This window comes from Amblyomma mixtum, chromosome 5 (genome assembly GCF_055824585.1).
Source record: "Amblyomma mixtum isolate Tamu chromosome 5, ASM5582458v1, whole genome shotgun sequence".
NCBI lineage: Eukaryota > Metazoa > Arthropoda > Arachnida > Ixodida > Ixodidae > Amblyomma > Amblyomma mixtum.
The window spans coordinates 41,908,706-41,924,471 of NC_143016.1; the positions used below are offsets into that span (position 1 = coordinate 41,908,706).

The 15,766-nt window shown below is 44.5% G+C and overlaps 1 protein-coding gene across 2 annotated transcripts in view; it reads right to left on the bottom strand.

The window, feature by feature from the left end:
- Positions 1-1,238: 1,238 nt before the first annotated feature.
- Positions 1,239-15,766, bottom strand: part of fry (microtubule binding protein furry) — a 40,160-nt gene continuing 25,632 nt past the window's right edge. For both annotated transcript variants that reach the window (XM_089544182.1, XM_089544181.1), the window contains exons 9-10: positions 14,124-14,377; positions 1,239-2,364 (exon numbers count right to left, since the gene is read on the bottom strand). In XM_089544182.1, the coding sequence (XP_089400308.1) occupies positions 2,088-2,364; positions 14,124-14,377 (531 nt within the window). In that variant the 3' untranslated portion in view covers positions 1,239-2,087. The remainder of the gene's footprint in view (positions 2,365-14,123; positions 14,378-15,766) is intronic.

Genomic DNA, 15,766 nt, shown 5'->3' on the forward strand with positions numbered 1-15,766 from the left:
GGAAATTTGCTTTCAAACATAACAAATGCTGATCATTAGTATACTTCATAATTCGTCTATTTAAAATATGCTGCTGCAGAAATCGAACTGTAAAGCAGAAATTTTATGCCTCAAATCCAGCAATGGAATGCTTGACCCTAGCCAACATCATCCAGGATAAATGCCTTTGCAATGAAAGTATTGCAGGCTGTTGCTTTGAAGATTATAGTTTTCAATCAAACTATTCAACTGCTTTATGATGTCCTTGTAATGTACACATCATTTACTGTCATTAATCTGGCACACAACACTGCCCAGTTCCAATTATTGTTTGGCATGATGTGAAGAGCTTCCATCTTTGTCAGGCAGGCATATTAGGCACGACCAAGGCATCTTTACTTTGACCAAGGTCATATAGTAAATAGAGAATGCATATGTGGTGTCATAAAATGAGCTTGGATAATCGCGATGAGGTTTAACAGTACAAGGGCCAAGCTTGGTCACGGAGCACCAGAGACGAGTGTGTTGAGAGTGGAAATAAACAATAATACCCGTGCCACACGGACAGATTTAATGCCGTTAAGTGCTTACTACCTTAAGTTTTAATGGCATTCGTGCAGTGCCACATGCATAAATTTAATGGCATTAGCCTTATTGCCATTCGCGACCCACTGAGTTCACCACAACTCATTCACCTGTGCAATGCGTACTTTCGTTCCCATTCCACACGCAGAAAAGCATGCAGCTTTGTTAGTAACAACTTCCTAACCAGTAGGAAATGGTTAATTGTTAACTTTCAGTCAGATGAGAAAGCTATACTGCATTTTTGATGCGAACAGTGCCATTTTAACCAGCCTTTTTGACGGGTACTCTCGACTTGTGTGCTGACATGCGAGTTTATGGCTACTTTTTTGACTTGTAAAGCAGGAACAGCCGTATTTTCTGGAAAATTGTTTTCACATTACATTTGAACAACATTCCCGATATATTGTGCTCATTAGCACTGTGTATAATCAGATGAAACTTTTGACTGCCTTGCAAGCGTTATCGTTCATCGTCACTTTTGACAATAACATTAAATGTGGACGTGTAGCACCAACTCCGGAAATAATGGCATTAACAAATTCGAGGCCTTAAGCATGTACTGCCATTTGTTGTGCGCGTGTGGCACGAGTATAAGAGGTCAAGCATTCCTGCACTTTCATGTTCGGTACACTAGTACTGCGTTTGTAGCATAGAAGAAAAATGCTAGGCCAAAATGTGTTTTGCACACCATACATTTTAATTCGAAAACACGATACAGACACACATGTTGCTATGCAAAAAGTTACATGTGAAAACATTTAATTTGATCACTCCCACACTCATTCTGACATACCAGTGGCATCCATTCTTAGAATGAAAGGCAAAGCATTTTCTCTCCTACTCGGGTCACAGGTAATTTCCCCAAGTATCATTTTCAGTTTTTCAGAAGATATGATAGTATGTGCACCTGTCCTTTGCCAAAATAATACGCCTCAAATTCAGGAACCAAAGTATAATGACTGACATTCAGCAAGTGCTCTGGCAGCCCAGGAAGATGGGGTAGTAAAGGTTCAAAAACTGGGATGAAATGACTACGTGCCAGTTGCACGTAAGGGCATCCTGCTATGGTTTCACAGAAAAAAAGATTGCAGTGTCAGCGCCCCAGCAGAGGCTTTTACTTTGCATATGCAACAGCCTTCAATGGTTTCCAAGTGTGTACCAGCTTTTCATAAACACTGTAGTGTGATCTACAGGTTGCTATACTTCACAACATTGTTCCATATGGACTGCAACAAAGAAGTTTTGAGAACTATGACTTGAATTACTAATTTCCATGGACACATCACCCCATAAAAGAAACTTAAAATATCATTTTTTGAACTGCATTTGCATCACGTGTGATAACAGTGTTGAAGGAATGAGCCAACACAGCAAAAACAGCAATGTTAGTTTGAGTGTAAATGCAGTCCAACATGCATGGTGGGACCTGTTACTTTTATTGTCACGGTGAACTGACATTACAGTCTTTTTTTCTGTGATCGAACTGTGGCAGCATCCCAATCAACACGCCAGGGCTCAAAAGCTCAGCAGTCCGACTTCCTGAACAGTGACGAGTCCAAGACACATGCATGGTCTGGTGATGTGACCATGCTGCCTGATGAGGGCCCAATGTCCAGGGCATGCAGTGCGGAAGACAACTGTAGACTGAGCTCCCGTAGCCTCTGACCAACCACAGCCAGGTCTGGATCGGGATGGGTCATGGCGAAGAAGGGTGGCATACCCACTCGCTGCTGGCTGAGGTGCTGGCAGTAGGCAGCCAAGACAGCCTCGAGGTCTTCATCTTCGCCAGGACTATGGTGCCTGTGCAGAGTAACAGTGTGCTCTTGACTTAGTCGCTTGGGGGACAATGCTACCATCGTCACCTCCACTGTCGTTTATTTTTCTTGAGAGAGGTGCTGTACAGTGATGGTACAGATTAACAGATTAATTAAATAAATAAATAGAGCTAATGTACCAACTAAAGACTATGATGTATAAACACACTTCAAGCTGACTCCTTAAAGGTGCACTGAAGAGGAATCTGAACTTGTCTTTTTGCTGCGGGAACTCGATGTACACGTTCCTAGCATTCTTAGAAACTGCGGCTTATTGCCCTGTGTGGCCGATTTCCCTAATTAAATCGAATTAACACCCGGCTCCCGCCTTTTTTTTAATTCTCCCTCGTACGGTGGGCAGAGTCGACCAACGCGGGAAGTGCCTTTCAGCCAGCTCCGTGGAGGCTTTGCTTTCGCTTCATTTTGTTTTTTAGGTTTCTGCGAATGAATAGTTTCATTTGCAGATAATATAACCGCAAAATAAGCCCGCAGAAATAAAAATACGCGCGGACTATTTGCTTCTACGGACTACTACGTGTTACTCCGCCGATGGCAGAACGGCAAGCCGCCACGAGACTGGGTGAAAGGCACTCCCCGCGTTGGTCGACTTCGCCCACTGTACAAGGGAGAATTAAAAAAGAAAGGCGGGAGCCGGGCGTTAATCCGATTTAATTAGGGAAATCGGCCACACAGGGTAATAAATCGAAGTTTCTAAGAATGCTCGGAACGTGTAGATTGAGTTCCCGCGGCAAAAAGACGAGTTCAGATTCCTCTTCAGTGCACCTTTAAGTGTGACAAATAATAAAAAGGTAGCACCAAAAATTCAAACATCATGCAACGTTTTGACAAGTTTTTGTTTTGCTAATAATACTCTTCTTAACCAGGCTGTCATATTCTCAAACTTCTTGGAGCTAATAACAAAAACACATAATTAATATAGAGTTCGAATATACTCTCCTGGGCGACGTAAATGTCACACAAACAAACATGCATTTCTAGATTACACTGTCATGCTGTGCTAAACATTAATTTCCTCTGCGTGGTTTATACAACAAACATCTGAATCATAGATTTTAGGCTCAAAGTGGCCATCAGAGCACAGTGCACGTGCAAGAGGAGTAGGTGACTCAAAATTTCCTATGACACTGTGCATCAATGATCGAAAGCAAGCTATCATATGTCACAGGGCACAGTAGGATTGCTCAGATGATGCCGACGACACGGGGATTGTGAGAACAAGAAGCATTACTTAAACAAGGGAATTGCGCTAAAAAAGACACAGACGAGAAGAGGACATGGACGGGCGTAACCTCACGAGTTCGCGCCCGTCCATGTCCTTTTCTCGTCTGTGTCTTTTTTAGCGCAATTCCCTTGTTTAAGTATGTACGACCGACTCGCACAACAACGTGCTCTCTCAAGAAGTATTAGTTTGAAAACATCACCAAAAATGTCTTGAGGTTCACCCTTATCAACAATACATGGATGGTGCCATACTTGCTGCTTCCAAGTGACTACAGCGTTAGCAATTGTGCAACAAGCCAGAAGACGCCAAAATCTGAGGTGTGGACATCGAGCACCAGTTCCTCCTCCAGGACTTCCTTTGACCGCATCAGTCATGATTCCTTCTAGACAAACAAGCTTGTCGAGCCGAGGCTGCACGAATCTCCTGTGGATTTCTACTTTCAGAGTATCGACCAGCTCAAAGAAATCCTTCCTCAGCACATCTATCAAGCCTAATGATGATACGGCTAGTAGATTCCAGTCTCCCTTCTTTTTTTTCAAAGGGAATCCGAGATGAAGTTTTTCTATTTTGGCTGATGCAAGAAAAAAAATCTCCGAAGACATCATCACTCCGCAGATTTCTGAGCGTCAACTCGAGCAAATCGGCTGACTTGCTTGATGCTGCAGCGGCAGAGCAACTGGAGCTCTGGATTGCATGGACAAGATCCTTGCGAGGACCGAAGTTCTTGATCAATGCGATTAAATAAAACATGTCTCAAACCGTAGCAGGCATTCCTGGAATGCAGTGCGGAGGTCGTCTGGAATAGAAGGCTTCTTTCTCTTTATTTATTATCTCCGTGAGAGTGACTTACACCAGACCATACTTATCCAAGAACCTCGACATGGATATACAGAATAGCCCAACAGCACGCAGGGACAAGAAAGAACACACATGAGCAATGCTGTGTTGTGCTGTTGCACTATTTTGTATGTCATGAGCTACCAACAGGGCAAAACCGCCACCTGATCAGATTCGACATGGAGTTCATGCGTATGGACCAAGGGCAACAGCTGCTTTGCTGGCACGTCCCTCTCGCATTCTGTTTTCGGCACGGAGCTCACAAAATGACAGAATTCAGAATTGCATTAGACACGTTTTTCACAATCGCTACTGTGGTACAAATGATTTCAGAACTGTGAGCCGCCTCCTGAAGCGCAAGGTCGAGGGAGCGATTACAGCAGTGAATGTAAGTTGATTTCGGTTGCTCATCCTTGTCGAGACGCGACTCGTCCCCTGTGGTTTGCTTCCCCGCAGTGCACCCTCAACTAGTCCCCGGTGGTTTGCTTCCCCTCAATGCACCCTCCTTAGTTGTGTTACTTTAACTAACAGGGGAGGGCACTCGTGTCGCAGCGACATGAGTGCCACGGACGGCGCGTTTGTTGCGCGTGCGCGGGGGAGAGACGGTCCTCTTCTGCTTGGGGCCGGGAAAACGCGTGGACGTGTCGTGTGCCGCTTCGCTCTTCGTCGGCGGGCGCCTCCTGGTTGGAACATGCTCCCATCAGCCTATCCCGTCCGGCCTCGGAGTTTTCCCTTGCCCTAGCGTGGGCGAACATTCGCTCGTAACCGTGCTTTTGAGTCCGACGTCCTCGATTCCTCAGCGTATTTTGTTGCTAGCTGGCATTATTGTTGTTGTAACAATAAATGCCTTGTTGGTGTCAGCCAGTGTGTCGTTCTTTTGTTCCCTCAGAGCAAGGCCTGCCGTGGTCGGCGTGCGCTCGGTAGCATAAGTGACCACGGGGTGGGGTCCGGCGGTTTTGAACTGGGTCAGCCACGGTTAAACGGGGAAAATGTATTTATATCTCCCCAATTAAACCCCACATCCCTGATTAGCTTTTGTACACCAGTAATCTATCCAAATATGCCGGCAGCACCACCAAAACAATATCCCCAGGGCGTCTTCAATCGCTGAAAATAATGTTGTTGCTTTGGTGTCAGGTGATTTGTACTACATGCCCAAGAAAGCTTCATGCACATCACGAGTGTCAGAAGAAATGCACCTTCTACCCAAGGAAGATTGCTCTTGACTTGGTGTGTAAATCGCGGAGTCTGCCATGATGGCATAGGAAGGCGACTGTGTGATTTTGTCGACAAGCATTTACTGGACACTGTGCACCATAATTTCAAGTGTTTCATTTTGCATGTCGCCGCTAAGCCATCTGTCTCGTTTGTTCAGCCAGGCTCTTAGCGCAGGGACCTTTCCTAGCGCAGGGATATACGTAATCGAACGCTTCTGAAAGATCCAGGCAGTTTACAGCTATACGAGCCCACTAGTCCAGTGAAAGCGCAAAATCATGTAAGGTTTCCATCGGCTGCATGACAGTTGACAAAGTTTCCTATGAAATCCACCGTAAAAAATATTATTGCTAATCAGGCAATCATCAGCCCGATACACAGAGCATAGCCAATACCGTCCATCTTTTCATCGATGTGCTGATGTGCGATGTAATGAGAAGTGAGCTCAACAGATGCTTCCTACGAAAGAGATTTTCCAATAACACATCTGCTGAAGATGGGGAATGTCGAAATTGCTTTCTTTCAAAGAGGGGGGCATGCAAAAAGGTGGCGAATGTCGTTTTTAGTGATCTGCACCCTATTACTGGAAGCAAATATCATGCCAGGAAACCCGAGTTTCCTGGAATAATCTCAGGCTCAAAAGAAGTTTACAGGTGCCCTGTGACTAGGGGGTGTGTGTGCTACCTCATCTGTAAATGAGGCTGAGCTGTTGCCCCCCCCCCCGTGCCCTATGTTCCGGCACTTCTGTCTCTTGTGCCCATCATGGTGGCCTAGTGGCTTTGGTATTCAGCTGTTGCGCACAAAGTCACAGATTCAACTGCCAATCTGAGGTGAAATTCAAAAGTGCTTGTTGCATTGCAGTGCACATGGAAAACATGAGGCGGCTGAAATTAATGCAGTTCTCTGCTATAGCTTGCCTCATAGCCTAATGTCAGCACAAAAAAAAAAAGAATATAAATATATGTTTATATATATATCTATTTATATTGGGTATATATGCAAATAGTGAATTTTCAGTTCAAAGCAAATACGAAGCAAACAGTTATTTTGTTCCAATATTTTCGAATCGAAGCGAATAGTTTGCGATTTGAAACGTAGTAGTAAAAAAAAAAAGTCGATTCATTACAGCTTAAAAGCATATGCCAAAAGACATGGTTCACAAAATTCACTAAGGCAACTAAAATAAAAAGAATGAAACAAAATAAAAATAAAAGCTTTCAAACTTGCATTAGGCAATGTTGAAACAGCAGCAAGCCAAAGTGCACTAAGCATCATAGCCTCAAACCCTTATCACGCGATTCTCTAAATTCAAATATAAATTTAAGTTGCTCACAGGTTTAACGGATGCTGAAATTTCATTGGATTCATTGGATCTGATGCTGCTATTTCTCACAACTCATTCACGCGGCATAAGGTCGCGTGACCACGCATTCGTACCGCTGCCAGAGGAGGCTGTGGCCTCAGTTGTCTGCATGGTTACGCTAAAGTCAAAAGAACTCAGCGAGGGCACTGTCTGCATGCCGCCGTAGACAGGACACGATACTTGTGAGTTCTGTGATGGGTCCTAATGTAGACCAACCATGCAGTGTAGCACGTAGTGCTGCTTCGGACAGAGGCACCCCATCGGCACTGACGAGCACAAAGCGCATGGAGAAGCGAGGATGCCCTGCCAGATATGCTGCTGCATAAAGGTGCAGGGTGGGCCTACCTTTGCTAAGATGGTTTAAATGAAATCTTTCTGAGGCAAGTCATCATCATCATCAGCCTGACTACACCCACTGCAGGGCAAAGGCCTCTCCCATGTCTCTCCAATTAACCCTGTCCTTTGTCAGTTGCCGCCACTGTATCCCCGCGAACTTCTTAATCTCATCCGCCCACCTAACTTTCTGCCGTCCCCTGACACGTTTGCTTTCTCTTGGAATCCACTCCGTTACCCTTATGGACCAGCGGTTATCTTGCCTTCGCATTACATGTCCTGCCCAAGCCCATTTCTTCCTCTTGATTTCAACTAAGATATCATTAACCCGCATTTGTTTCCTCACCCACTCCGCCCTCTTCCGATCTGTTAACGTTACACCTATCATTTTCCTTTCCATAGCTTGCTGCGTTGTTCTTAACTTAAGTTGAACCCTCTTTGTTAGCCTCCACGTTTCTGCCCCATAGGTGACTACCGGTAGGATACAGCTGTTGTATACTTTTCTCTTCAGGGATATTGGTAAGCTACCATGCTACCATATGCGCTCCACCCCATTCTTATTCTTCTAGTTATTTCCCTCTCATGATCCAGATCTGCTGAGGCAAGTACATTCGTCTAAACACACGAAAAGGTACTAGAGAAGTGCAGGGGTGGCGTACTCCTAATACAAGATCATGAGCTCAAGAAAATGGTGATGCTGTATGAAGCAAACATTGATCAAAGTACTTCCGGTGCCCGCCTTCCCGGTGCCCGCCTTCTCATTGCAGTATTCAAATAACTGGCAGTTCACCTCATCTAATTTCAACCGTTGAAGGGTGTGCACAATAAGGCACCACCGGCGTCGAAGTTGGCATCCTGCGACACGCAACACCGCAAATAAAAAAGCTTACGCTGACGGAGCGCTTGCCTAGGTCATGCTGTCCATTCTGCATTCTCATCTTTTCACCACCTTCGTCTTCTGGGCCTTTCGTGTGCCAGCACAATGCAGTTCCTGCCGCGGTGTGCTTACTTTCGCATCTGGGCTGCTTTTATCCCGTCCAGTGCTTAACCCTTTCACTGCCACTCCCGAGATAACTTGGGCAACCACATATGCACACCCTCTGCCTCTCCCGAATAAACTCGTTTTGGATTTTTAACTCACTCCCTGCCGCTCCCGATAATACTCGTGTAAAAAAAATAGGCTGTGGCTTAGCTAAGGTTAAGCCTGGATGAGCGAAAAGCTCTCGCTCCTTTTCAGCCAACTCCCAAGCTACCATTTATGGATCGGTGTTTCTGCGCCTGTTCTATGGGCAAGCGCGCCTTATATACCCCTCCTTTCAGATGTGCACTACGCACGGCTGCGGCGAATGGTCAAACGGTGGCGAGGATGGCCGCCTCTTCTATGGACGCCGCTGCCGCTCACGCGTTCTGTTAACGCCTTGCGGAAGAACCTTTTCCTCTTGGGACGGCGACGGCAACCGCGCGGCAGCGGCAAAGGGTAAAACGGTGACGAGGAGGAGAAGCGGCTACGTTCAGACGACGGAGTCAGTGCGCGGCGGCGACGACGGCTGCGGCAGCAGCGGGCACCTGTGCTCCGCGTGACGTCACTCGGTTTCGCGCATGCGCAGCTGTGGCTAAAACTGATCACGGCGCACGCCAGACCCGGTGTTGATGAGCCTAGTGAAGCTTTTCGCTTAAAAAAAAAAAAACAATGCAAACATGTCGTGCCATCTATGGAGAGGCCCCATAAATTCATAGAACTTGTAGGGTAAATTTTACACAACAGATGGCGTGCATATTTCCACATCCGAGCCGCTTCGTTTCGGTCTGAGCACAGCAGCCATGTGGGGCAGTGTGCCACATGTGTCTGCGCTTTGATGGACATAGAAATTTAAGAATTGCTTATGAATGTGGAGTCCAATGATAGTGACAACGTGGACGCAGCCCATCTAAGTACCTTGTCGAGTGATTACAGCGATGAAGAGCCCCTGCCACTGAAAAATCCACATTAGAGGAAATCTGACGGGCCAGATTTCTGCTGGAAGGTTTGAGTCAATACAACTAATATGTCCTGCAGAGCATTTCAGTGAGTTACTAGCAAAAAAATTCCCAGGAAACTATCACGCAAAAAAAACCTGGCAGGGTGTGTGCAGCTCTGAGTAAAAAAACATGGCAGTGAAAGGGTTAAAACGGTTAAAAGTCTGGCTCCATCAAAGAGGGGTCTCCAAGTGATTCGACCATGTGCGGAAAGGAAAATATATATAGAGAGAAAGCGGCTGGTGGCCTGTTTTACACATTGTTTTAAGTAAAGGGGAGGAATACTTTTTAATGGTCGTAGTTTGATCAGTTTATAACAAAGACCAGAAACAAGCGATCATCATGCTCTGCCAGTGAGCTCATTGTGTGTTGTTAGCCTTGGAGCTGAATGGCGAGCTCTGGATTGACTCGTGGTGTGAGGGCGGGGGTTTTAAATTTTACTTCCAGCCTTTAAGTGCTGCCGTCTTTTGATTTTCACCATCTAGGGTTTTACAAAACCAGTTAATGATCCTTACCAAAAATCTCGGTGAAATTTTCCATACGACTGAGCAGAAATGTTCAGACTACCCCTGGCAATAAGAATAAAAAATGGTTGCCTGCTTCAGATTCATTCAGTCCCTACATTATAGCGCAGGGGGGGGGGGGTCTCAGATCCCTTGTCCATACTGGCTGGGGGCGTGGGACCCCCCCCACCCAAGACTTCCCTGGACTTTAAGCACTGGTCCCGTAACGCGCGCTTATTGGCAACATGCCGAACCATGCAGCCGTTGAAGGCCGAATTTCTGGATGTGGCCACTGCATCATATGTACGATGCGTGCAGACATTCAGAGTGGTGCGACTGCACGAGAGCATCAGAATGCTGCATCCAGCAGCTTATGTTCCTCAATTCTAGAACTTTGAAAATATTCATGGTTCTCGAATACTGCTACTATTTGCTTTGAAGCCTGAATCGAATACCGCATTATTCGCTTCGATATTCAAAACGTTCGAATATTCGCACAACCCTAATATAGGTACTATATGGTTGTGTTCAGATAAGAACGATAATCAAGGTCCCACTATTTTTTTGTTTTTCATTAAATTTTTATATTTGATGGGCAAATGTGTTGACACAAGGGAACCATGCTTCATTTTGCAAGAAATGCTGTAGTTTTCTTGGGAAAAAAATCCTATATCACGCTAAGTGCAAAAGGTTTTGTGATTTCGCAAAATCGCTAGATTGAATTCCTGCATAAAGTAAAATGAAATTTTATGGAACTTCACTATTTTTTCAGCAACTATATGTACACTTTCCTGTTGTAAGGAATGCAACAATATATTTTGGCTCCTGTAATTTTGCAGCGAAGAAATCGCAAACGTTGCTGAAAGAGTCGGGCATCCTAATAAGGGCAGTTTTTAGGACAATAATGGGACAAGGAGGAGTAAGAACCTGAGGCTGATATTTTTTTCTCAGTGTTAATCCATTCCTTTTACTAACACCAGACAAAATTTGTACTTCTAGAATACGCAGATAATTTTTAATTATGTGTTGAAATCATCTAGAATTTGAATATTTCAAAAAAAGGCTAACTTTGATCGAGGTTTAAAAGAAAAACAACCTCTCCAACTTTTATTAAAATTTCTCTGCAACACCTTCAGTACCTGGTAATTATAGAACCTGAAAAAAGTGTTGCATTATATTGCTTTAAACTATAAAATTAAAGGCTTAACACAGACCATACTTCATTCAGTTACCATTACTGGATATTGCGTGTTAAAGAGAGCAACAGTCATGAATTCGACTTCAAACTGAGCATATGTGGTTGCGTTTTAGTTAGCACAATGGGAGAGTCTCAGAAAATACCCTGGTGGTGATTTTTTGCTTGTAAGTGTGTTTTAATATTTCAAAATAAGAATACGTTCGGTGCTTCCCTTGGCTCCTATGCATCTGGCTAATGGGGTTCAGAATTTTGCCCCATTTAAAAAGTTTCGCATGGTAATTTGGCTTGGAATCAGATTTATGAAATACTTACCTCATTGTGTTTAGATCAACAAGAGCTTGTTTAACTAAATTTAAACTAAAGGTGCGCAAAACAAATTAGTTGTGCTTTTGGTACTCCAAAATGAGCCAGGGAAACCCCTTTATCTCAGAAACAAGAAGATCCTGTGCATATGTCGGCAAGCTACTGCAGCCTGCGCCTTCGGTGAGGACATGCGTTGCTGAAAAAAGGTAACTTTCGCTCCATGAAAAAAATGAATTTTGTAGTGAGCACGAAAACCAAACGGCAACTTCGCAGTCAAATTAAATGTTCAAATAGCTGAGACTTCTTTATTGCTATTAAAATAACTTTTAAGGAAGGCCACCGAATTACTTCCCACTAATGCACAAAATTTATTCCAAGAGGATTTACGAATGAAGGAAGGCAGAGCTACAAGTAGGAAATACAGTTTTGTGTTTCCGCTTCGTCTAGTAATAAACAGTTGGGTTTCCAAATGCAGTCAAAGTGTACCACTGCTGACAAAAAAAAAAGGTCAGTTACTATTCTTCCTTGCATTTTGAGCCCAGAAAACTGGACACGGAGATTTGCCACTACTTCCGGCGAACTGCCTGATGAACTGACACATGCATGGTTGACTCCGTCGAAACCAAGGCACAACATGCATCAACATTGCGTGTCTATTTATATGTTACTCCCACTTGCTGTCGGAGCAAGTATTGGCAGTTTCATGAACTCTCGCACACAAGGAACGTAAAGTAACAAAGCTAATGTTTCCGGCCACAGATCACAACAGAAGTGTGTGTAACAGTGATGGTGGGCTAGTTAACAAACGCTACACACCTTGATCTCGATTGGAAATAAAAGTTCAGAGAGAGCCAGAGGCTTCGTAGGTGCACTGAGAGAAAGGCTAAATGATATCAGCATTCAGGATGTTCGGCATGATCAGCTACTGAGCTTTAGGACAGGAGGGAAGGGAAGCACACGATAACCACTTGTACAGAATGTAATAATGTTCAGTCGAATTTGGTCAATACTTGGGTGGTCTTCATCACTGTTTCGGAGTGTAATCAGTTCTGTACTAACTGACCGTCCAGTGTTGGGCCAGTCCTTGTGGAGGTAGCGACATGAACAGTTGCCCTTTACTTGGTAATGCAGTTTACGGAAACGGAGTCATGCGCCTGAAAAAGTTGTTTATTTGGAGAAGTTCGCACGTCGTCTAAGATGCTCAAATTGAAGGAACTGAGTGCACAATACGTTTGTCAACAGACTTTGGTGTGTAGGACCATCATAACCCTGAAGCGCTGCGTACACAAGAGACAAGAGCGTTGTTGGGCTAATGCACGCTGTCAGTGTCCAGTGTAATGAAAGTCTATGGAGTAATTGAACCCGCTCCAGCTTGTACCTCACCGGTCAGTTAAGAGATCCTTTTCAGATGAAGGTACTTTTTTTAAACCTCCATCAAAGTTAGCCTTTTTTTGAAATATTCGAATTCTAGATGATTTCAGCATCTAATTAAAAATTATCTGCCAGCTCTAGAATAAAAGTACAAATTTTGTCCAGCAATAGTAAAAGACACTGGGAACAGTTTTCAGCCTCAGAGTCTAACTTCTCCTTGTCCCATTACTGTCCGAAAAGCTGCACTCACTTGAATGCCTTGCTTTCTCATCAATGTTTGCGATTTTTTTTCTGCAAAATTGCAGGAGCCAAAAAATATTTTTGCATTCCTTACAACAGGAAAGTTTGCATATAACTACCGAAGAAATAGTGAGGCTCCACAAATTTTTTTTTACTTTCTGCAGGAATCCAAACTAGCGATACTGCAAAATCACAAAATCAACCTTTTCCACCTAGCGTGATATAGGATTTTTTTCCAAGAAAACTACAGCGTTTCTTGCAAAACTAAGCACGATTCCCTCGTGTCGACATGTTTGCCCATCGCATATGAAATTGAAAACAAAAAATGTTCATGGCACCTCGAATCACCGTTCTTATCTGAACACACCCATATGCATATATATTTCATCCATTCTGCTTATCAGACTCTCTTAAAAGGACACCAAGACGGAATATTAACAAACATAAGGAGCCACATCAGCTGTCACATTACTCTTTGGGAACACTAGCAGTGATTTTTTCTGTGCGAAACAGCAACTGCATTACTGACAAAATTTCCAATTACTGACAAGGTTTCCAATTCCCTGCCCCATTTATACCCCCAAGTAGCATGGGCAGTGTTTTATCACCTTTATGACGTATCGCCTTGTGAACTTTAGATGATTAAGAGAAAACAAACAAAAACAAAACTGTTTGGCCTGTTGATCACATGGTCCTGTTTTGCAATGTTCACAATTCAAGTCAAGCAGCCGTTACATACAAGCACAGACTGCATGCCAAATCCAATCTTCTCGATTCTGCATAAACACCGGGCTTCACAAGAGTGGCTCAAGATCATGTTGGTATCAGCGCGAAGATGGGATGACAGTGCTTGTGTTGTGTTTTTCTGTTGTCCTGTCTTTGCGCTCTTACAAACACGACCTGGCCTCATATGCACAACGTTCACTTTTGGCACCAAGTCTGAGTAGAAGGCGCAAAGTGCCAAGTGGACGTGCCATGTGGAGGAAAAGAAGACTCAGACAGAGTGGCGAGGCCAGAAAGTTTGGTGAGCCAGGGTGGCCACAGCCAGTGCAAGGTGTAGGTGCAACTGTGAGTGCCCTCGGTTGGGCTTCACCTGACGGCAATGGTAGCAAGCTGTCCCCACCTGTGCAGGTGCCTGGCCACCTCGGCCCACCGGCGCTCATTGAGAAGCGCCGACAGGGTGTCCTCGGGGTCGGCTGATTCGGCACCCTGGGGAGGGGGCGGCGAGAGCCGCTCACTCTCGGTGTCCTCGATCGAGCGCAGCACCTCAGAGCGCACGGCCGTCAGCTCCTGGGAGAGGTCCGCCAGCTGCCACTGGGGTGCCGCCCAGCCCAGTTGCTCCAGCAGGCGCCGATAGCCTTCCAGCAGCAGCAGAACCTGTGCCAATGGGTATTCACAAATCATGCACAGCTTTTCCACTAGTAATCATTTTACTAAGACAAGAACATGCAAGCAAGCTAAACATTATTTCCTGAACACTTGAAAATTGCTGCAGTGCATATGCAGAGATATACAGTCGAAAATCGTCATAGCGAACAGGGATATAACAAATTACTGGCTATATCAAACTGTTGCTAAATATTTTAATAAACAGGTGCATTCAACTCAACTGCTGAAGCTGCCCTACTACACGAGGTTTTTCAGCAGTATTCGGTTGAGCTGGTCGACAGAGCTCTGCGGAGACATTAAACATCCAGGAATGCCTTCGAGGTGCAAGCGCATGTACTCTCAAGCGCAGCATCTTCGTGCCATAGGTTAGAGCACAAGTATTTAAGAGCAAATACATTCGTTAAATGATAAAATTTTAAATATTTTTTACATATAATGCACGGATCTTTGCTGAAAGTTTTGTTAGCAAGCAAACTGACCACATACTACGGAACCCCCTGTAGACATGAAAGGCAGCCATATTGGTCAATTCACTTTGTGGTGTTGCATTTGCTTTTTGTGTTGTACATTTTGTACTTGTGTGCACCTGTCTGTCTGTGCTTGCATGTGCATTTAGTGAGCCCTTTTTTTTTGTTCAACAGTGAAATTTATTGCACTTTTTTGTTTTTATTTTTCATTTTTGCAGTGAAGATGATGCCGTTCAAGAAATGTAGACGTTCTTCAATTACACCGGCCTTGGCTTTTGCTGCTTCTATTTCAGAGTCCAGCTGTGTGATACCAGCCATCCCTAACGCTACCTGAAGGCCTTCATTGTCACTCATGTCCACAAAGTTCCAAAGGTGATAAACACACAACGAAACAGCGACCCGCATACAACAGCAGCACAGCAGCTTAAGACCAATGTAGCCAACAGACCACACACACACACACATACAAAAAAAGCAGGCGTGTGGGCCTGGGCCTTAGTTCAAACACAAAGGCATTTAGTAATGTATAAATACTATGCTCCGTCTCACAAGATGTTTGCAGCACTACGAAAGGTAGAGCTCTCTCATCCAATCAGAATGGCGCGCGCTACGTTAGTGTGTTCCTACGCGCCCGTCGCCCCTCCTAATAGTGACAGGTGGCTCCATCCATGTGAAAGGCATACTATTAGTTAGCTTATTTCTACCTCTAGCAGGTGGCGCTTGATGTCTTTTTATTCTTTCATCTGTTCGTTTTTGGACCAGCGGACGCTGTCCCAAAGGGACTGGCCCCATTTTTTTTTTTGTTGCCACCTGTTCGCATCAGTTCCTCTGTTGTCACATCCCAGTTATTTTCAATGTTCCTGTCATGTGTATATAAATTTATTTATTGCAGGTGGTCACTACTCTATTA